This window comes from Engraulis encrasicolus, chromosome 18, assembly GCF_034702125.1.
Source record: "Engraulis encrasicolus isolate BLACKSEA-1 chromosome 18, IST_EnEncr_1.0, whole genome shotgun sequence".
In the NCBI taxonomy this organism is placed as follows: Eukaryota; Metazoa; Chordata; class Actinopteri; order Clupeiformes; family Engraulidae; genus Engraulis; species Engraulis encrasicolus.
Genome location: NC_085874.1, coordinates 40,490,918 through 40,513,696, shown reverse-complemented (window position 1 = coordinate 40,513,696; position 22,779 = coordinate 40,490,918). Strand labels below are relative to the sequence as shown.

At 42.1% G+C, this 22,779-nt stretch overlaps 1 protein-coding gene and 1 non-coding gene across 2 annotated transcripts in view; one reads left to right on the top strand and one right to left on the bottom strand.

Annotated features, from left to right (window-relative positions):
- Positions 1 to 22,779, top strand: part of LOC134469396 (cation channel sperm-associated auxiliary subunit beta-like) — a 108,000-nt gene that overhangs the window by 81,164 nt on the left and 4,057 nt on the right. Inside the window, exons 22-28 of the mRNA XM_063223624.1 lie at positions 280 to 425; positions 2,451 to 2,648; positions 10,574 to 10,684; positions 13,568 to 13,678; positions 16,601 to 16,653; positions 20,828 to 20,916; positions 21,983 to 22,083. Coding sequence (XP_063079694.1) covers positions 280 to 425; positions 2,451 to 2,648; positions 10,574 to 10,684; positions 13,568 to 13,678; positions 16,601 to 16,653; positions 20,828 to 20,916; positions 21,983 to 22,083 — 809 coding nt within the window. The remainder of the gene's footprint in view (positions 1 to 279; positions 426 to 2,450; positions 2,649 to 10,573; positions 10,685 to 13,567; positions 13,679 to 16,600; positions 16,654 to 20,827; positions 20,917 to 21,982; positions 22,084 to 22,779) is intronic.
- On the bottom strand, positions 10,410 to 10,525 carry LOC134469536 (U5 spliceosomal RNA). Its single transcript, XR_010039005.1, has one exon. It is a non-coding gene; the product is annotated as a U5 spliceosomal RNA (small nuclear RNA).

The following is a 22,779-nucleotide window of genomic DNA, read 5'->3' as shown; positions in this document are numbered from 1 at the left end:
TGAGACAACATCATTAAAAATCTCTGTTTGTTTGAGATGAATGAACACATTCTAATGAATGATGAGGGATGCATTTACAGTAAATACAACTTAGTGCATATTTCTATGGGTTTTAAAAAATATTTGTATGAGATATTTTTATGAGATATTTAGGTTTTTATAGGCAGAGGGCAGCTTTTATTAAAAGGGCTCAGGCATTCAGCACCCTTTTCTGCAGGTGCCTTAGGCTTCAATGGGTTAAATCTCCAAGTAACTTGTGCTGTTGTCTTTCCTTCACAGCGTTGTCTAGTGCTGAACGCTATAAGAAGAGAATGTCGGTGGTTCTAACCAACCCCACCGGCTTCAGGGTGAACGTACACCACTTCTGGGACAAGACCCACAACCACATGCTCACCCTCAATATTTTCAGCCACCTCTGCAAGAAGGTAACTTAGCCAATGGTCGACAAAAATGTCTGCAATTTGTTACACGATAGACTTCACTTGATCTCTTTCTGTCTTTGCAAGGGCATGACGATGGTGATAGTGTTCTATAAATAAATTTGACTTGCCTTTTCTGTCTTTGCCAGGGCACGACAATAGTGACTGTGTTATATTATTAAACTTGACTTGACTTGACTTCTCGGGGACACGACGATGTATGATATTCTCCTCACTGTACAGAATATAATGCATAAGTATTTGATCCCTTGCTGATTTAGCTGGTTTGCCCACTAATAAAGACATGATCAGTCTATGATATTAATGATAAAATGTATTCTGATATGGAGAGACAGAATATCAAAAAGAAAATCCAGAAAATAACTTGAAGAATATATTTTAATTGATTTGTATTCCATTGAGGAAAATAAGTATTTGACCCCTCTAGTCAAAGAAGACAAAATACTTGGTGGCAAAGTCCTTGTTTTCTTGTACAGAGGTCAGATGTTTCTTTCAGTTAATGACAATGTTTGTGGATATATTAGAAGGGATTTGTGTCCATTTTTCTTTGCAGATCATCTCGAAATCATTGAAGTTGTATGACTGTAGCTTGGCAAATGGGAGCTTCTGTTCCCTCCACAGGATTATTATAGGGTTGATGTTTGGAAACTGTCTAGGCCACTTCATGACCTCAATGTGCTTCTGCTTGAGCTTCTCCTTCGTTGCTTGGGCAGTATGTTATGGATTATCATCATATTGGGAGGCCAATCCATGAAATACCTTCAGTCAAGTGGTGGTGGGAAAGAGGTTGGCATGCAGCATTGTACGTTTACATGTCTCCCTCCATCCATTTATTGACGATGTGAAGTTGTCCTGTGTCTTGGCCAGACAAACCTGATTCCAGCACCTCCCAATCATATCCCAATCTAGTCTGATGTTCATTGGCAAACCTCAGGAGAGCCTGAACAGGTTCCTTCTGAAGCGGGGGTACCATATATGCACTGCAGGATTTTAATTCGCAGTGGTATTAAGTGTTTCCAATAGTTTTCTTAGTGATTGAGGTCCCAGCTGCCTTGAAATCATTTCCTAGCTCTTCCCATACAGTTTTAGGGTGTTTTATCTCAGTTTTTCTGGTTATTGAATCCCTACAAGGTCAAATAGTGTATGGAACCACAGACAGGCCTAACATTGATGATTGATGATCATTTTTTATGTCCTAAAATTAGGAAGAAATGCACCAACAGTTTGCTCCTTAATATCCAGGAGCCCATTTCAGCCTTGTTGAGTTCTAAAATCTTGTCCCTGACATCCTTTGACAGCTTTTTGGTCTTTCCCATGTTGGCGAGTTTAGTTTGATTGATTGACTGATACTTTGGACTGATTCTGCATATTCAATGTGTCTTTTGTGCAGGTTACTATTAACAGGTGTGTTCAGTTCAGATAACAATTTGATTGGAAGTGCCATTTGATCTGCGGGATCAGAGCTCTTAATGGTTGGCAGGGGATCAAATACTTATTTCCCTCAATTAAATATAAATCAATTAATATATATTCTTCAGAGTTAATTTCTGAATTTCCTTTTTGATATTCTGTCTCTCCATATTAGAATACATTTTATCATTAACATTAAAGACTGATCATGTCTTTATTAGTGCGCAAACCAACAAAATCAGCAAGGAATCAAATTCTCCTCACTGTATATAAACTAGAGATGCACTCAGAGAGTGTAGACCTCCGCCAAGGAAGCTGTTTTAAAGAACATTTGACTATGACTACATTTCTTTCTGCCTTGTTTTTGTGGAGTTAGAAACCGGAATGTCAAAATCCGCCCTATCCCGCGATGGTGAAGAATCATAATTTCTAACAACTCCACAAAGTTTCATCAAAACCTGTTTTTAATTTTTTGAGTTATCCTGCTGACAGACAGACAGGCAGACAGACAAATCAACGCGACCGAAAACATAACCTCCTTGACAGAGGTATAACAGTAAATTTGACTTGACTTGCCTTCTCTGTCTTCTCTTTGGCCAGGGCATGACGATGGTGACTGTGTATATCCCGGAGGCCTCATTGATGTGCAACATGACGAGCATCACCTTCACGCTGCAGAACGCCTGCCCAGAGGGCCTCAGCATCGTCTACCTGCCCAGCCAGCCAATCAGCGACTACGAGTGGCTCCATGGAGACCCCGAGGACGAGAATGAGGACAGGATTCTCTACAACCTGCCCGTGAGTACGGCGTAAGGATAGACCGATATATCATCCCGGCCGATATATTGGCCGATATTTGCAGTTTTTTAAGTGTATCGTATCGGCCGATACACGTGTGATTTTGGCCGATACACAATATTTATTATTTTATGTTATTCAGGTTTTTTAAAAGCACCAAGGCACTTTATTTTTGTATTACTTGATTGTTGGTGTTTAACTCATTGGCTGCCTTCGACGTCGCTATGACGTCATTTCGAATAGTGACGCCCCCTGCCTTCGACGTCGTTCGCCGATAATTGCGTTTTTTTACAGCCAGGCCTCGAGGACGGTCTGACCTATCTTCTGTATAAATTTCAAGCCTCTAGGCATTTTCTAACTGTTCCTGTAGGTGGCAGAAGTGTCCTTAGGAACAGTCAAGGCAGGGCTTGCTTTAGTTCAGAACAAGAGGACATGTCAATACAAAAACACCCCTTTTTTACTATTATAATATAATCTCAAAAGTAGCATAGCAAAATCATTTTTGAAAGTAAAGCACCTATGACAGTAGTCTACTTTCTTGCCCTCTGATTTTAACACAGGTAGGCTACTGATTTTAGTGTCAGAGCCTGACCAAAAAAAACTTCCTCTCATGACCAAAATACAACCCCCTGTTGCTATCTAGCTAGAAGGCATTGTACCTAGCTTGCCCAAAATACACCATGAGATTATCAGTGTGGCAACCTTTCATTTTGGATAATGTGATCAGCCTACACAACATCAGGATGATGCTTACAAAATATCATCTAACAGGAGAATGCACGGGACTAGTGGTGATGTGTCACCTCAGTTGGGAAATGTTTGGCTATAAAGTTTGCTACGCTAGCTAGCTAGCTAGCACGAAATCGCTAACAACTTACAACTAAGCCTAAATAAAGGAGCCTTGGTAAGTCAACTATTTTTACTCATTCTACAGTTATTTTTTATGGATCTGTATAGTATGATCAGCTTACTGTATCATCAAAAAAGACAGGGGGGTTGCAGATTCTTGGAACAGAGTAGCCTTTGTGTCTGGTCAGATGCTTTCAGCTCACATGAGAAAGCATTGCACTTAGCCTCAGACCAGCTAGCCTTCACCACTCCAATCGGCTTGTGAAATGTTGGATATGTGATCAGTACTTTATCAAAAGAAAATTCATTGAACAATATATGACAAGATCACTATAGCAGAACCATGATGACAGTAATCATCAATCTGCAAATTGTCCGCTCTGCCAAAGAAGCTGCAGTAAGCTATGCTAAGCGGAGCTGCCTGCCTACCTGCCTCCCTCCCCCACAAGACACAACACGGTACTATGGAGGAAATAAACTAGCTGTGATTCGTTCTCCAAGGAGGGGAGAGAGAGAGCACAATCAGAGGGAGAGAGAGAGGGAGGGAGTTCCCGGAGTTAGGGGTAGGGTGACCAGCTGTCCGGACTTCGGCCGGACAACCCCGCCCCTTAACTTTCTAACCTCGCGTCCTCGCGCGCACCCGTTGCTTCGACTTGCCGAATCCCCGCCTCCGTGGAGAAAACAGTGAAGTTGGCATTCTAAACTGTAGGCAGAAATCAGGGAACAGCGCTGCCATCTTACCTCAGACTAAAGCTGGGCTTACACTGTGCGACTTTTGCCCCGATTTTGCTCCGATTTGGCACTCACACGACTTTTTGAGAGTCGGGCCGATTTCTTGCTCAATCGCAGGTCAATCGTGAGTCTCGCATCGTGCAGTGTACATGGGGTAACGACAAGCGATTTCGCCTCACGATCGTGCAATCGCAGGGTCGCAAGAAAATCAAAACGGTTTGAAATTCTGGTCGTGGCTCGTGCGTAAAGCTCACGGTTAAAGCAGCGCTACGACCCGATTTGACACTTCACATGCACAAATGAATAGGGCCGTGCGATTCGCTGTTGAGCGCGACCTCATCTCCACCTCAGGTGCGCATGTTCCCTCCTCTGCAGACCGGGGAAACATGCCTGTCGCGTCGTACGGTGGAAGCATTTCACTCGCATCCGACTGTTGGCTCGTGTAGTGTGAGGACGTGAGTCGTGAGTTGTTAACTTTTAAACAGTGAAATTCCATCGTGCAGTGTGAGCAGAAGCTTAAGACCCACGAGTGAAAATATCGCACAGTGTATGCCCGGCTTAACTCAGCTGCCAACAGCAGTTTTACTTGTAAAACAATATTTTTGGGGGGAAGGATTTTCGCATTTCATTACCTCACTCCGATAAAGGAGTCATCAGCACCACTAACTTAATATTGTATCAGAGACGGCAGGTTACGATAGACAAATCCTTCCGTTGTTGTCTGTGTAGAAAATAGGCTATTTCATATTTTTTTTTTAAATGTATTTTGGGTAGTCATGCAACAATTAATTTGATTTACTTTGCTCAAAGTTGGTCAGAAGTCTGTTTATCAGCGGTGTTTTAAGGGAGGCAAACCGCTTCTGTCAACCTTTTTTTTCATGCAGACGCTGGATGGAGCTCAAAATACAGACAGCGCCCGTGCAGAAAGACGTTTCTTTGCCCTGTTTGTAAAGTTGTGAGAACCCTCGTATCGTTTTAAAGGCATTTAGCGGACAAACTTAGTTGCACTATGCGTTGCCACCAGTGCAGGAAAAAATAGGAAACAGACAGTAGACAATAATATAGTTACCTTATTTAACTTTCATACAGTCAGTTAATGAACTTCATATAGGGCTATTGCACGGAGATTTCCCCGACATAAGGCGACAGCAATACAGTTAATTCGCTGGGCGAAATCTGGGGTTATATCTGGAGTAACATGGCGGCCGCAGATATCGGAAACGCGACCGACTGTCAAGGTCTAGTTTGCGTCAATGACGTTGCCTCGCATCTCGAGGCCATAAGCAAAAGGCTAGGAGGAAAGGAAAGACAAAGAGAGGGACACACGGACGTCGTGAACAGGTCGTAAAAACGGACCGATGGCCACCCTAGTTAGGGGCACCTGCTGTCATGATCCATTCTGCGCGCCAGCAACTAAACCAAAACACCCTTGTTTTCGAGTCCACCCCCGTTATATTTCAGTATATTAGGTTGAAAAGGTCATACAAACGATCTTTTGTTCAGGCTACAGATGACAGAAGACTCTGTAATAGCATCTGATAGGTTTGGAGTTGTTAGGACGATGCCATTATGGGCAAAAACGTTTGCAGTTATAGTTCTACTTCAAATGGCGTTTTCTCAGCTTTTTGGCTAGAAAGCAGCATTTTGGCGAATTCCACTTAATTTCAACAGATGATTATGAAAGAACGGAAAGGGGTAGAGAGACCGTTTTTTTCTGATGACAGATGAGCGTCTAATCTGTGTTTTGATAGGTATGGTGTTGACATAGACACAGAACTCAATTTTCTGTGAGCCTCCAAAAAACGCCCAAAATGCTGAAAAATCTCTGGCACTCCGAGGTACTCTTTTATGAAAATGGCTGGCAGCCAATGAGTGAATGATAAATGTTACAAGTTCTACCTCAAATTGATAATGTTAAATAAATGTTTATTTTTAACTTGTGACCTGGAATATTTGTCATTTTTAAAACTTTTTTTTTACCCATATCAGCCCCAAATATCGGGTATCGGAAATTGGGTATCGGCCAAGGGTAATGAAAAAAAAATCGGTATCGCATCAGCCATTAAAAATCCTGTATCGGTCGACCCCTAGCATGGAGTGCACTTCGCCAGGCCGTGCCCTCCTAGTGACGCAACCGCTTCAGCGTTGCTACCAGTCAGGTCAAGATAATGCAAGTACTTTCTGAGTTCCCGCAAAAATCGGGAACTCCTTCCACTTTGTGGGGAAGTAAACAATCATCATCAAACTAATGGAGGCTGTTTGGGAAATGTTAGTTGTTGTGCTCTTGGTCAGACCAAGTCTCGAAGAGATGTGAAAGTTGATGATAATCAGGCTAGAGTGCACTGTACAGGCTTTGCCAGATAAGATAAGATAAGCCTTTATTAGGGGGCGCTGTGGCGCAGCGTGCTAAGCCCCCCACATTTGGGCTTACATTCCCCACGGGGACCCCGGTTCGAGTTCATTTCCCGACCCTGCCCCATCTCTCTCTCCCAGTCATTTCCTGTCAGTCTACTCTCACACTGTCCTATAATAACAAAGGCCAAAAAGCCCTCCAAAAATACTAAGCCTTTATTGTCTCTTCAAGAGAGTGGACATGAGAGTGATGCAACACTGCAACTTTTACAGGCATCGCCAGGCAACTTGTACAGGCATTTTTCTATTATTGTTTTGGGGCTATTTATGCCGTTATTGTCACAGGACCTTTGTAGAGAGACAGGAAATCAGCAAGGAGAGAGACAGGGAGGATTCAGCAAATAACTTCAGGCCAGAATCGAACCCGGGTCACCGGTGTAGTTGAGTTGAGTGCCCAGCAAATTGAGCCACTGCTGGGCCAAAACACATCAGTTTTGCCTCTCATTTTATACATAAACAGAGTTTTAAAAATAACCTTTTAAAAGTCTGTTTTTAAAAATATTCCTTTTAGGTGATTAAATTGTGTTTTGATATTAAGCAAATGTTGTGTTAATACAGAAATATATGTAAATGACAATAATGAGTCTTAGAACTGCAAAGAGGTGAACTGGGCTATATATGGATTTCACATGTTTACAAACAGTTGGTTGCACGCGCAGACAAGAATTCCAAAATGCTACGTGGTTAGATGTTTAACTTGAGAAGTCCCGTTAGAACCTTGCAAAGTGTATGACAAGAACCTGTTGTCTTGTCGGCTGGCGGAATTATACACTTGCTTGGAGGTTTTACTCTTAATGACACTGTTTAGGACAACATATTGCCCTGTCGCTCGGAAATCTTTGGTATGCTCCCTAAATAACGCTGTATTGGGTAGAAAAGCCACTGCTGACAAGGCAGGGTTTCGCACCTCACTGATTCTTGAGAAAGCGGCTAAAACATGTCTCAGCAATGAACTGCCAATTCTGTTGAAAATAAACTACATTTTCATGAACAAAATGAATCCAGGTAAAGACCCAGGGGTCTGTTACACAAATGTACAGTCGTTTGAAATATTTAAGTGTAATTTTATTACTTTTCATGGCTATAAACCTGCCCACACCCTGTAAAAACAGCTGTCCCACGGACAGACGTCATCATTTCAATTGACTTAAAATGTAAAAATATTGAATAATATCACCATGATGTGAAAGTCCATATTGAAGTGGTTTTGCAGATATGCACATAGTGCGTGTAAAGCAATATTTATTACTATTTTCTGATTGCTCAAAGTGTGTCCAGCATATTAGTCACCACCGTCAGATTTTGTTTAAAAGACAATAAAATCAGGTATGCACAAGGTCATTGTCATGACTTAGGACCCCTTTTCAAACCTTTAGCTCTACTGAATACTTCACCATCACTGAAGCTCCTATAAGTTTACTAATTTCTCCTCAATTTGTTAATTTGTTTGGACACTGGTACTGTCCCAACCATAAACTGTCAACACCGTTGGGGGTTTTAATAGTATTATGTTACATTAATGTTAATTATATATACCTTTTCAGAAGCGGCATGAAGCCCCTAAGGAACAGAGCGAAAACAAAGTGGCTAATGTGAGCAAAAAATGCATAAGCTTAATATTTAAAAGAGTGTTTTTTTGTCTCACACCATCAGATGTCACCACCGTCAGATTTGGTTCCGCTCATCATCTTGTTCCATATTTTACTAAATTGTGCTGGTTAATGAAACATTACGTGACATGTTAGTAATAATTGTGACCCAAACTTAAACTCCAGCCTCCACTGAGGTGCATTTGGAGGGTTTTTTGTCACAAAACCTGACGGCGGTGACATCTGATGTAGTTCACAAAAAAAGCATGTGTTTTACATGTTTTTGACAAGTTTTAAGAATATGCTTCCAGTAAGTATCTACAATTATGTTGAATTGTAGAATTCACTTAAATACAGTAGACATATATTTTTTTTATTTCCAATTCTGTCTGACGCTGGTGACAAAACCAAGAAAGAGCCCATTCTATGAAAAATGTAAAACATGGGGAGCTTGGCCAATACATTCACTGCACAGCCAAGACCTTCATCTATGATAATACACCTCTATATTTTGGATTTGAACAACTTAAAACCTGTTTATGCCACATTTTAAATAATCTAGGCCTAGTATCTAACAAATGAAGAAAAAACACATGCACAAACATACTGTGCACACACAAAAATAAAGTGTTTATGCTAGATGTCATTGACTTGAGAGGGCTATTTATTTTGCTAAATGTAGGTAATAATTAGGTCACTTTCACCACCTTCAGATTACTGTCACCACCGTCAGTTCTTAAGTCACCACCGTAAGGAGTTTTGGACATTTTAAATGAATGTGCTTACAAAATTTTCCTTTGGAGTTGTTGAATTATCAAAGTAATAGCAAATTTAAGCCTACACGAATATTTGTGAAATTACAAAAAATTGTTTGATCTATTTAGGCATTAAGTAAGCATTGTCTGACAGCACATATTTTTAAATTAGAACACATGAAGCAGTATTAAAATAGAATGAAAGTGAATTTTCAACATTTAAAGGCGTATGTATGAACCAAAAAACACACACAATCACTTTAAAACTCAGATACACATCTGAGATACAGATACATATGCAAACAAATCAATACACTTTTTATTGCTTTTAATTGTGTCTGACGGTGTTGACAAAAAACAAGGTATGATCGGAGAAAAACCTGATTTCTGAAAAAAAATCAAAATGGGGAGATTGGCCTTGTGCATTTCTGAAAAGCCAATACCTTTGTCTACGAGGATATACCATATTATTTTGTAATTCACTTCGTTTTTTTCTTAAAGATGGCCTCTCAACGTCATTTGATTAATATTGCTGTGTTCCCCATTGTTATTGAATGTGTTACGCGTTGGTCCTGTTTTAAAAAACGTTCTGGTTGCTTTGTTTCAAGCCGTTTTTGCAAGCCAGCAATGTGGCTTGTGGAGAAACGAGAGGGTGTTCCGTGTTTCTCGTGGAAATGCGTCTCTGATTGGCTCACTCTTCCTGCTCTCGTGGAAATGCGTCTCTGATTGGCTCAGTCCTCCTGTTCTTGGATAGAATGTAATGGGAAACAGAGTCGCCACTTCTCCGGGTGGTACTGCACTATAGGGGCGCCAACGGAGGCGTGCATGCTCCATTCAGGGCTGTGCTCTTTAGACAGCGACCCCTAGGCGAGCTGCAGGCACGGAGCAACCAGAGTGGGCTTGCTGTATGGATGAGGCTTTGTGCTGTGTGTGTACCTGAGAGTAGCAACCAGCTGATAGCTAAGCTAAGCTAGATTTCGGGCCACCAGACGTTGCTTGTATTGAAAACAAGCAGAAAAAAATTACTCGACATGTTTTTAGAAAAATGGGTCGACATAAACCTTTGTGGGCAACGCCTTCTTTCGACGTGACGAAACACAGAAAGGCTTTCGTGATTCGCTCGTTTCTCTGCATTATTTATGTAAATTGGGAAACACCGGGAAACACAGCCAGGCGAGGTGACGCACCGCTACGAGAGCCTTGCAAGTGAGTTTAACTTGGGGTGACCGTCCGATCTTCAAAAGGAGTGAGTAAAACCGTGTTTTATCGGAAGTTGGCCTTTAAAGATTACAACCTGTTTTAGCCACTTTCTCAAGAATCAGTGACCTAACTAATACCCTGTAAAAAAACTAATTTACTTTGGATGAAAGTCTCAGCTAAATGTTAATGGAATGCAATGTTTTTTTTGTTTTTTTTTGTTTTTGACCCCGCCATGAGGCAGAGCATCAAAAAAATTACTAGAAACTCATGTTGGTCCTCTCCACGGAAATCTTTAGTAAAAGGCGAAAGATTAATACGATTTGAGGTGAACCATGAGTGTTATAATGGAATGCAATGTATTTTAATATATATTGTTTTGTTTCCCCAGGTAAACTACAGGCCTCCCTCCAAGCTGGGTGTGCTGATTCCGACCACTGAACACATCTACAATGCAGACCCCAGTAAGCCGATACCCCGACAGCATTACCCTGTGTCCAAGGTACGTGTAATGGACAGCCAGTTGTTGCACCCATGCAATGACATGCACTGATCACGTGGTGGTGGTGGCAGTACCACTGACGTATATACAGGGGTTGGACAAAATAACTGAGACACCTGTCATTTTAGTATGGGAAGCTTCCTCTTGCGTACACAGTAAATCCTGCTGGATGTGATTAATCCTTCTTGGTGGTATGCAGATCACCTTGGATACCGTGGCTCTTGATACATCACAAAGACTTGCTGTCTCGGTCAAAGATGCAACAGTTACGACAATTTCTACTTTTTGAACACTGATAAGTGTTATGTGCATTGCAAAAATTTGAGCAAAACTGTGCTCTTACCCTACTAATTGAACCTTCACACTTCACTTTACTGGTGCAATGTGCAATTAATGAAGATTGGCCAACAGGCTGGTCAACTTGAGCCATGAAAATTCCCACACAAAAATGACAGGTGTCTCAGATATTTTGTCCAACCCCTGCACTTAGCTGACGCCTTCATTTTATTCAAAGCATCTTACAGTTATTATTTTTCAGGGTATTTGTTACAGGCCCTGAAGCAATGTGGGGTTAGGTGCCTTGCTCAAGGGCATTTCAGCCAAGGATGGAGATGTAGGAAGAGGTCAGGGGGGGATTCGAACCTACAACCCCTAGATTGAAAGACCTACTCTCTAACCACTAGGGCACGGCTTACAGTAGAGACTCAAGTTTAACACTCATAGTTGACACAACTCCTGTGTTAAATACTGCAAAAAATAACTACGAAGTAATTGGAATGGACTGGGCCAATCAGGGTCTTTCCTCAATGCTTGTGTGTGTCTGTTTGTGTGTCTGTGTGTCTGTGTTTCATACCTGCAAACTTGTCACCTTTTGGCGAAATTCGCCGTTTTGATTCCAAAATAGGTGACTTACGTGAATCGTGCAGATCCGAAGTTTTTTTTTTGGGGGGGGGTAGCCATAAGCGCCCGACTGAAGTTCTGACGGGTAAACAGCTGCCTGTCTGATGAACGTAAAGACGGCGAGATTTCCTACATTACCCATAAACACTAGTCATGATGTAACCAGTGTTTCCCATACATTAAGGAAACTATGGCGCACCGCCATAGTTTAAATTTGGCCGCCATAGTTTCGAAAATGTAAAAAAAAAAATCCTTTTTTTTTTTATGGTAAACGATTTCCGTTTTCTATTAAACCATTTGAAAAACGATTTCCTTCGCATTTTCCTCCTGGAGTAAATACATCCTATAAAGAAAACCATGAGTGCTTAAAAGACAGAGGGATCAAAAGCCTAGTCAAGTTGTTGTAGTTAACTCGGGTTTGGGAGCAATAAAAAAACATGAGAAGGGATAGCCATAAGCGCCCGACTGAAGTTCTGACGGGTAAACAGCTGCCTGTCTGATAAACGTAAAGACGGCGAGATTTCCTACATTACCCATAAACACTAGTCATGATGTAACCAGTGTTTCCCATACATTAAGGAAACTATGGCGCACCGCCATAGTTTAAATTTGGCCGCCATAGTTTCGAAAATGTAAAAAAAAAAAAAATCTTTTTAACTTTTTTTTTTTTTTTTAAACGATTTCCGTTTTCTATTAAACGATTTGAAAAACGATGTCCTTCGCATTTTCCTCCTGGAGTAAATACATCCTATAAAGAAAACCATGAGTGCTTAAAAGACAGAGGGATCAAAAGCCTAGTCAAGTTGTTGTAGTTAACTCGGGTTTGGGAGCAATAAAAAAACATGAGAAGGGACAGTTGGGATGAGTTTACTGACACTCCCCAGGCTTTGTTTTACAGTTGTATGATAATGAGTTAGGCAACAGGCCTTCATTTTCATTGAGGAGTCATCGGGCTGCATATAGAAATTAATGTTTAATGAATGTGTATAGACATAAATGTGTAATATGTTGTTCAGCCCTTTTACCCTTTTATGGGAGGAATTTTGAAAAACTGGCCCTGTGACCAGCACCCCTCATGTAGAATGTGTACGCCTATGTGTGTTGGGAAAAGGTATAGCCTACTCTCTTAGACCATTTTTGTCTGTGCGTTAACAATTTCACAGTGCTCCTAAATTCTTATCTGAGCTCCTATTTCTTTTTTCACGCCGCGTGAATCACCCCCCCATTGCCCCGCGTGAAATACCCCCCCCCCCCCCCCCCCCCCCCCCACACACAAAAAAATCCCGCTGCCCCCATAGTTTCCAAAAATTCTGTGGGAAACACTGTGTAACCCACACCCATTGGCTGCCGTTTAATCACAAGGACGCAGCTTCACGTCCACTGGCTGCATGTTTGAAGGCTTGAAGCCCGCGCGGAACCGGTGTTGATAAATAAAATGTCAATAAGAGGATGAGCACGGATTACTTCGGTTTTGTAGGTTTTCTTTTCAACGGGTGATAAAGAATGTGGCAGTGGTTAGAGCAAGGTCAGGTGTCGGTGAATGCACGTAATAACTGTAGTGACGCTGAAATGCAGTGGTGGTGGTGGAGCGAAAACGGCTTGGGCAGGACAGCGCTGGGGGAATAATGTCAGCGTAGCTGTCAGATTCCTCGTCTGACATTTGCTAAGTCCTCGTAACTGCATACAACGGAGTTGCCGTTTCCTATTAACGCCCACGCGATCGCAAATACCCTGCATGGATTTGACATGGATGTGCGAGTAAGTGAAAAAATAACAATAACAAACAAAACAAAAAAATACCGACGTTATGAAAGTAAGTTCTCCGTGATGTTATTGGATGTTTATTTTCGACATACAGGCCTAGTGTAGGCTAGGGGGGTTAGTGGTTGGGCCTCGCAATAGTTTGTCACCTTTTTCAACCCTCCTGAGTTTGCAGGTATGGTGTTTATCTTTGTGTTTGTGTGTGTTTGTGTGTGTGTGTAGAACACAGGCAGGTATAAACAGTGTGCTGGAAAGGCGTCTGTTGAGGAGTGTGGCTGCACTGATTCGTTGAGGGTGTCACCTCTAGCCATCTACTCAGACTGCCGACAGAGGGTGAGCACAAGCACGCACGCGCGCGCGCGCACACACACACACGCACACACGCACACACACACACACACACACACTATACAGATCCTGGCCATATAATTAGAATATCATGAAAAAGTATTTCCATAATTCCATTGTAGCGAAGGGGAGTAGAGTTGCCCAGTCGGGACTCGAACGCAGGCCTTCTGGGGTAGTAATCTGGGGCTCTGACCGCTGCACCAAAGAGCCAGGCTTGTTGGCATGTCAGTCAGAACACACCCACGACCCTAGTGATGGTCACTCCATCACATCCATCAATAATGGATTGTAAGATGCTTTTCCAATCACTCATTTGTTTATTTATTTATTTATTTTTACACATTTTGGCCTTCCAGCTCCAAAAAAAACATGAATTGTGGAATTGTCATTATTAGAGTATTGTAATAAAATCACAATTTTCTTCAGAAAAAAAAGAGATAAATGTGGCTCACATCAAATCTGTTGAAATTTGGTACTTTCTACATAACATGTCAATGTTCAATACTTGGGTAGGACTGTCTTTTTCTTAATCACTGCCATGATGCATTTGACATTAAAGTCAATGGCAGAGGCATTGCATGGGAGTTATGGAAGCCCAGATGTCCTTGATGCTTTGCTGTCAGCTGTTTTTTTTATCTGGTGACCCACACTTCACAAGTTTGCAAAAAGTGTCTATGGCAGCATTATTCACAGGTGCAGTAAAGTACAGTCCGTACAGGCAGAAGGCAAAGCATTCAAGCATTCCCATTGGCTGTGGTCACTGACCTCTATACAGTCATTGGCTGTCGCGGCTTGTCGCCGAACCGTCAAGAGAACAGCAAAGTGACTGCGAAGAAGAGACTCAATCTGATGCAGAGAACGGAGCTGTTGTGCCTAGTGGCTTGACTGGGGCTGGTAGCAATGTTAAGCTTCCCATAGTACCAGTGCCGGTTAAGTCAGGAAACAACAAGATACTGACTACCTATGCTTTCTTGGATCAAGGCAGCACTGCTGTATTCTGTACTGTAAGCCTGATGAATAAGCTCAACCTCTCAAGAAAGAAGAGTCATATTATTTTACACACAATCAATCAAGAGAAGGAGGTGGATACAGAGGTGGTCACTGGATTAGAGGTGGCAGCTTTAGGCAGTGATCAATTCTTGAAATTACCCCAAGCTTACTCGCAGCAGAAAATGATTGTCAACAGAAACCATATTGCACATCAAAGTGACCTTGAAAGGTGGCCTCACTTGCAACACATTGGTCTGCCAGAGGTAAGCTCTGAAGTTGAACTGCTGATCGGCACCAATGTACCAAAGGCTCTGGAGCCCCTTGAGGTGATCCGCAGTATTTATGACGGACCATTTGCCATTAAGACTTGTTCTTAGATATACAGTCTGTGGACCACTGGACAGAGAGTATGACGAACCTGGTGTGGCAACAGTGAATAGAATCTCTGTTTTGGACCTGGACGACACCTGGCAGCAGCAGCAGACAGGCATCGCACAGTGTAACCACGATGAACAACCTGGCATGTCTAGAGGAGAGGAGTCAGTCATTGCACCCTCTGTTGTACTGACAACAACTGCTGGAGCCAGAGATGTGGATATAGTAAGCAGAGAGAAGTGTCTTTTGCCAGTTCAGCCTGCATTGGATAGCAGGAATGAAACCCAGAAAATTATGAAAATGTCTCGTGTGAAGTCTGTAAACCCTACCGGCAATCCAGCTTTGACATCTGAAGGACCATGCACGGACGTGGTCTCAGAGAACAAAAATTCACCGTCACAACTTGAACAGCCACTGCAAATCGAGCAGGACAGACCTGTACATTCCAAGTACACCAGCAACATACTGCCAGTTCAGCAAGAGATTCTGGTGAAAAGGCAGGCCAACTTGCTGAAGAAGGAGGATGATGAGACTCCCTATGACTGTGCGGAGGGTCACCAGACCAGACCAGAGGTAATCTTCTCCCCAGAACCCTACACCGAGCTCATTGAGGCAGGGTACACAGCTCTCCTGGATCACAGAGCGCTGTTTGAGGGGCTGCAGCCGCCGAACCCAAGGCAGCTCCAGGCTCCGTTCTTCACAGCTGAAGCTCTGCTGCAGTCAAGCAGCTGGGACAGGGAGAAGCTTCTGGTGTCCAAAGCTGAGGAGTGTTGCCCGCGTCCAGGAGTGCAGATGCTCACACCACCCGTGTCATGTTACAGTTATGCATGTGTCATAAACATTATGCACTTGGGTTGACATGGACATATTGGCAGGGTGGCCGCGGGTCCTTAAAAAGTCTTAAAAAGTCTTAAATTTCATTTTAGCCAAATAAGGCCTTAAAGTCTTATTTTGTCTTAAATTTTCAATCCAAATGTCTTACATTTGTGGAGCTTAATTTAGGGAGGATTAATAATTATGTCAGCCATGTGATGAACTTCGCGACGGAAATCGGGAGTTGTAAGTTAGTCATGTAATTACCGTGTAATTTAGAACGCATTATTGAATTTTATTTAGTGTAAAGTTTCATTGTGTATAGTTTTGTGTTTTCAAACGGCTACATTAATGTAAATAACCAATTGGTTTTTGTGCTTCATTTGAAACTGTGTATGATCTTGCGAGTTGGTCCTAATTTCATTTGGAAAATGGTATTGGAAAGTCTTAAAATGTCTTAATTTTGACTTGCTAAAACATGTAAACGCCGCGAGTTGGTCTTAATTTTATTTGGAAAATGGTATTGAAAAGTCTTAAAATGTCTTAATTTTGACTTGGTCAAACCTGTAGACACCCTTTATGACTTATCTATGACTGTGTCATGACACTATTATGACACTGTAAAGACATGTTTATGACACGGGCGTTAAGTAAAGTGTTACGGAATTCTCCTACTGTACTATGCATGTGATGTGATTATCTGTTAATTCTGCTTTGTGTTCTACCTAGGTGCTGAGAAAGATATATCCCCTGATCAACTTCAACGTCACGCTGTTCCTCAGGTAGGGCTGGGAATTGCTTCAAGTTTGTCAGAGGACACGCTCAACTTCTGGGAAAAAATTAATGACTTTGGGTGTGTGATAAAAGGTATCAACTTAAAGAAAAAAATCTGCACTCACAAGCTACGTCTCATTATTTATTTATAAATTACCACCATGTCCACAAGCAGACGCGTTTCGGCTCTTAAGCCATCATCAGTGCATGGCGGTAATTTATAAATAAATAATGAGACGTAGCTTGTAAGTGCGGATTTTTCTTCTTTAGGGCTGGGAATTGCCCCACAACAACCTCACAACACAATTTCTATAATGACATGGGAGTCACAATACGATGAACATTACGACACATGCGATGCAATATGTATTGCGATTTTTCTTGTGCTGGCTAACAGTAGAATGCCAGAATGCAGTGCAGTTACCAGAGCTATAAATTAACTTTTTTCATCACTAGACAAATTTAGCTAGAAGATGTGAATTGTACTAGCCAAACATACACTCACAATCAGTCAAACTGGCTAGTAAGCGTTCTTTTCTACCACTGAACTGAATTTTCACCAGCATTTGGCTGGTTGGCTGGTGTTAATTTAGAGCCCTGGTTACAACGTAATGCTTTAAAAGTAGACACTCATTAATAGTGTGTCTAAAGTGCCTATTGGTAATATTTTTCACTCCCAAATAAATGCGTGGACTTCTCTATGCTGACTTGGCTGGAGTATTGGCAAAAACCTATAGCTAATAAGTAGGGCTGTAACGATATTGTATCGAACCGAGAAATCGTGATACACAGAGTCACGATACTGTATCGTGATACAAGGAGGTAGTATCGTGATATGCCTTTTCAAAGCTTTGTTACCCATTAGTTCAGAAAACAACCACATGATATGAAGTGATAGTGCTTCCAAGTTCAAACTAGACTGCCTGTGCAGTCGCCTTCGACTGCTTAAGGTATATCCCCGAAACGCGACGCCTCCAGTCCCCCATCATTCCTACCACTCCCGTCCACCATTTCGTAAACGTATATGATACATACAGACGTGACATGACGTGCATAGGCTTAAAACCAAACGACTATTGTGAAAATGAAGCAAAAAATGGGGCAAATGGTAATACTGTTTTAATGGTTCAGTGGATATACCACATTAGGTACAGTGTAATAACCAGTGTAACAATATTTAATACAATGTAATTGTTTTACTTACATCATGTGGTATTACATGGTATTGCATATTGTTACACTGGTATTACACTATATTACATGGTATCGCATACTGTTACACTCGTTATTACACTGTACCTGATATTGCATATTGTTACACTGGTATTACACTAGTATTACATGGTATTAAATATTGTTACATTGGTTATTACACTGTACCTAATATGGTAGATTCACTGAAATGGTGAACCATTAAAATAAGGTGTTACCGGGCAAATCAATCCACCCAGTCAGAAGTTATGGGCCAAAAGAAAATTCCGCCATTTTGAAAGTGTTGTCTTCCAAACTCGAATCAGTTCATGAACCTACCCTAGAGCATTCACACACAAAATCTGGGACAAATCCATCCACCCGGTCAGTAGTTATGGGCCAAACAATAATTCGGCCATCTTGAATTCAGCCATCTTGAAAGTGTTGACCTCCAAACTCGAATCAATTCATGAACCTACCCTAGAGCATTCACACACCAAATCTGGGACAAATCCATCCACCCAGTCAGTAGTTATGGGCAAAACAATAATTCGGCCATCTTGAATCCAGCCATCTTGACAGTGTTGACCTCCAAACTCGAATCAGTTCATGGACCTACCCTAGAGCATTCACACACCAAATCTGGGACAAATCCATCCACCCGGTCAGAAGTTATGGACCAAACAAAAATTCAGCCATCTTGAATTCGGCCATCTTGAAAGTGTTGACCTCCCAACTCGAAGCAGTTCATGAACCTACCCTAGAGCATTCACACACCAAATCTGGGACAAATCCATCCACCCGGTCAGAAGTTATGGACCAAACAAAAATTCGGCCATCTTGAATTCGGCCATCTTGAAAGTGTTGACCTCCAAACTCGAATCAGTTCATGAACCCGCCCTAGAGCATTCACCCAAAAAATCTGGGACAAATCCAAACATCCGTTCAAAAGTTATCGCGTTAACACGAAAGACCTTACGCGGCGGCGGACGCGGCGGCGGACGCGGCGGACGCGGCGGCGGCGCACGCAAAACCATTACATCCCCGACGCTCCGCGTTTCGGGGATATAATCATCATCATTATTATGTTTAAACTTTTAAGAATTAGTAGTAGCCTCTTGATACCTATTCTACCTATAAACTGTCTTAGTTTTTATTCATGATTTTATTTTATAGTGTTAGTAAATGTGAAATCGTGGGGTGTATCGAACCGTAGGGCATAAATCGTGATACGAATCGAATCGTGAGTTGAGTGTATCGTTACAGCCCTACTAATACGTATAGTATGTATAGTATAGTAATGTTAGTATTACAACAATGTGGTAATAGTGCCGTGAAAACACTTTGAAACGTTATTTAATGTTGTTTACAACTATTTTAACATATTTATATCCCCGGGGATGTAATGGTTTTGCGTGCGCCGCCGCCGCGTCCGCCGCCGCCGCCGCGTAAGGTCTTTCGTGTTAACGCGATAACTTTTGAACGGATGTTTGGATTTGTCCCAGATTTTTTGGGTGAATGCTCTAGGGCAGGTTCATGAACTGATTCGAATTTGGAGGTCAACACTTTCAAGATGGCTGAATTCAAGATGGCCGAATTTTTGTTTGGTCCATAACTTCTGACCGGGTGGATGGATTTGTCCCAGATTTGGTGTGTGAATGCTCTAGGGTAGGTTCATGAACTGCTTCAAGTTGGGAGGTCAACACTTTCAAGATGGCTGAATTCAAGATGGCCGAATTTTTGTTTGGTCCATAACTTCTGACCGGGTGGATGGATTTGTCCCAGATTTTGTGTGTGAATGCTCTAGGGTAGGCTCATGAACTGATTCGAGTTTGGAAGACAACACTTTCAAAATGGCGGAATTTTCATTTGTCCCATAACTTCTGACTGGGTGGATTGATTTGCCCGGTAACACCTTATTTTAATGGTTCACCATTTCAGTGAATCTACCATATTAGGTACAGTGTAATAGCCAATGTAACTATATTTAATACCATGTAATACTAGTGTAATACCAGTGTAACAATATGCAATATCAGGTACAGTGTAATAACGAGTGTAACAGTATGCAATACATGTAATATAGTGTAATACCAGTGTAACAATATGCAATACCATGTAATACCACTTACGCACAAACACATGATGTGAGTAAAAAAATGGCGGTGTTACACTGGTATTACATTGTATTAAATATTGTTACACTGGTTATTACACTGTACCTAATGTGGTATATCCACTGAACCATTAAAACAGTATTACCATTTGCCCCATTTTTTGCTTCATTTTCACAATAGTCGTTTGGTTTTAAGCCTATGCATGTCATGTCACGTCTGTATGTATCATATACGTTTACGAAATGGTGGACGGGAGTGGTAGGAATGATGGGGGACTGGAAGCGTCGCGTTTCGGGGATATACCTTAAGCAGTCGAAGGCGACTGCACAGGCAGTCTAGTTATAGTGATTTTCGCAATCTTGTTTGGGGGCGTGGTTTCACGTTGGGGGAAGGGTTTTGTGGTGGTGTTATCCCCCTCACGGGTGCCTCCCCGGGCAACTGCCCGTTTGCCCACACCCCTAGGGCCACCCCTGTTTGTATATGAGGAGTGCAGCGTCCTAAATAAGAGTAAATTTGTGGAGTTCTTTGTACTGGCTAGGCTGGGTTGCTTATCAGCAAAAACTTGTAGCTAATACGTGCCACGATACAGGGGTTGCGATACGACACACATATTGTAAAGAGGCCTGGTATAACAAATTGTCATGACTATTTTTTGCACGCATCTATCAGACTTGTACGAAATTCCGAATTGAAATTCACAGTAATGCCATAATATGAACACTAGGTGGTGGTGTTCTATGTACTCTCAATGGGTGGTGTAGATTAAATTAAAAGAAATTCAAGGTAATGACACCACCTAGTGTTCCTATTATGGCATTACTTTGAATTTCAATTCAATTCGGAATATCGTACAAGCCTGACATCTATTCCTCAGGAGGGTCAACCATCCAGACCAGCCTCTACGTTCACCCTATTTTGTGACAGTGACCGAGGTCAACAACCGTACCAACTGGGCCGTCACAGGTGAGGTTTTTTTTTTTGTTGTTGTTTTTTTTTTTGTTGTTTGGGTTTTTTTCTAAGCCTTTATTTAGATGGGCCGCCAGGGCTATAAACTAATCTCAGTAGCCAAACAAGACACTCACTGCCAGTGTAAGAGATTTGCAGCAGTTGACCAATTGGCGAGTGTTCATTTAGAGCCTTGGAGAATGGTGAGAGGGAGAGATGAGGAAGGATCGAGAAATGATCTCCGGGCGGAGTTGAACCCAAGTCCCTGGCATAATGGTACAGCTAACTTTCCCCCCACGCTGGCCGTCACAGATTTGATTGGCTGAAAGATCCTTGCCAAAAAGAGTAGATTAGAGTAAGATACTTCAAGCCTGTGCATTTCCTGGATCTGTGTGATGTCATCTGAATGCCCCTTTAGGAGACCTTGGAGGCTTTAGGTTGAGAATAAATGGAGTTCCCTTGGCACTGCGGATGGCGGTAGCACACATTTTTTGCAAGCCGTCACCAAATGCCACAGAAAGATAAGAAGAAGGAGGGAACAACGCCCCCTTAAACTTGAGCACAGTACTTTGCATTGGGTGGGCAGAGTTTGAATTATTTTTCTCTAATCTACTGTCAAAGAATCGTTTAGAACAGAAAGATATGTCAAACTCTGACCATCCAATGCAAAGTAGTGTGCTCAAAGTCGGTCTACTAAGGGGGCGTTGTCCCCTCCTTCTTCTCTTTTTGTGGTGTTTGTACAAGAAGTGTGCTACCGCCATCTACAGCGCTAAGGGTTGCCATTTATTCTGAACCTCAAGACTCGGAAGGTCTCCTAACCGAAGGTCTCCTAAAGGAGCGTTCACCCAACATCACATGGATAGCGGAAAAGAAAGAGCCTGAAGTATCTCTCTCTATACAATTATTTGCCTATAGACTTTGTCCTCCTTACTGCATGGGGTACCTAAGTCTCCGCCCTCTCCGGGCAGCTCATGAGGCTTTAGCTGGGAAGCTTAGTCACCCGATACTTCAGTTTGTGATACATTCATTACGTAATGTACGTAATGTGCTTATCTTCTCCTCCATGACTGGACTTGACTGACAGGTACCCAAACTACCTCCACCTTGGCCAAGATGAGAGAGTTGCTGAATACTGTGTACAACCAGACATTCTTCAACCCGGAAGGCTTGCAGATCAGCTGCTACGTAAGACATTTCTCTAGCCGAATAGCTGCTACGTAATGCAGCATCCCCACACAGTGAACTGCCAGGCTTTTTTCGCCAAGCGGAAAATTGACCTGGGGGCGTGGTCGCCAATATTTTCAGGAGATACTGAGGCAGGCAGACTTAAAACAACCTGCAGACCCAGCGAGATAGCAAACAGCTAACGATCGTTTGCACACATTACCCACTCAATATCACAGCAGTGTCTACATGACTTTAATAATATTGTGTTTTGGTCCAAAGTAACATTTAAGCACTGTGATATCTTTATAGAAGTGCAAGAAGTAGTCTATAAGCTTGTGGCTACCTGTTTCGGCTAAAATGCTAACGTTAGCTTACCCAACTAGCTTAAGGCATCAAATTATCAAATGAGTAACCTATTTGTGCCAAATAAGTTCATAGAGAATTTTTACATCAATCCGTGATTGTCAGGACATGTATAATCACTCAGGCTCTTTATATGGAGCAAAAACGTTGATGTTGGAAGTCGCACAAATGGCCGCCATGTTTTTCTGAAAACCCATACCCATACGCCCATTTGATTGATTATCGAACCATCTAATTTGCATAATATTGCGGTTTCGCCAATTTCAAATCGCGTCCCTCGGCAGAATCGCCGTCACAGGAGTTATCGCCTCAATTCGAAGTCAATGAGTGGAGCGGAATTTTGCTGTGTGG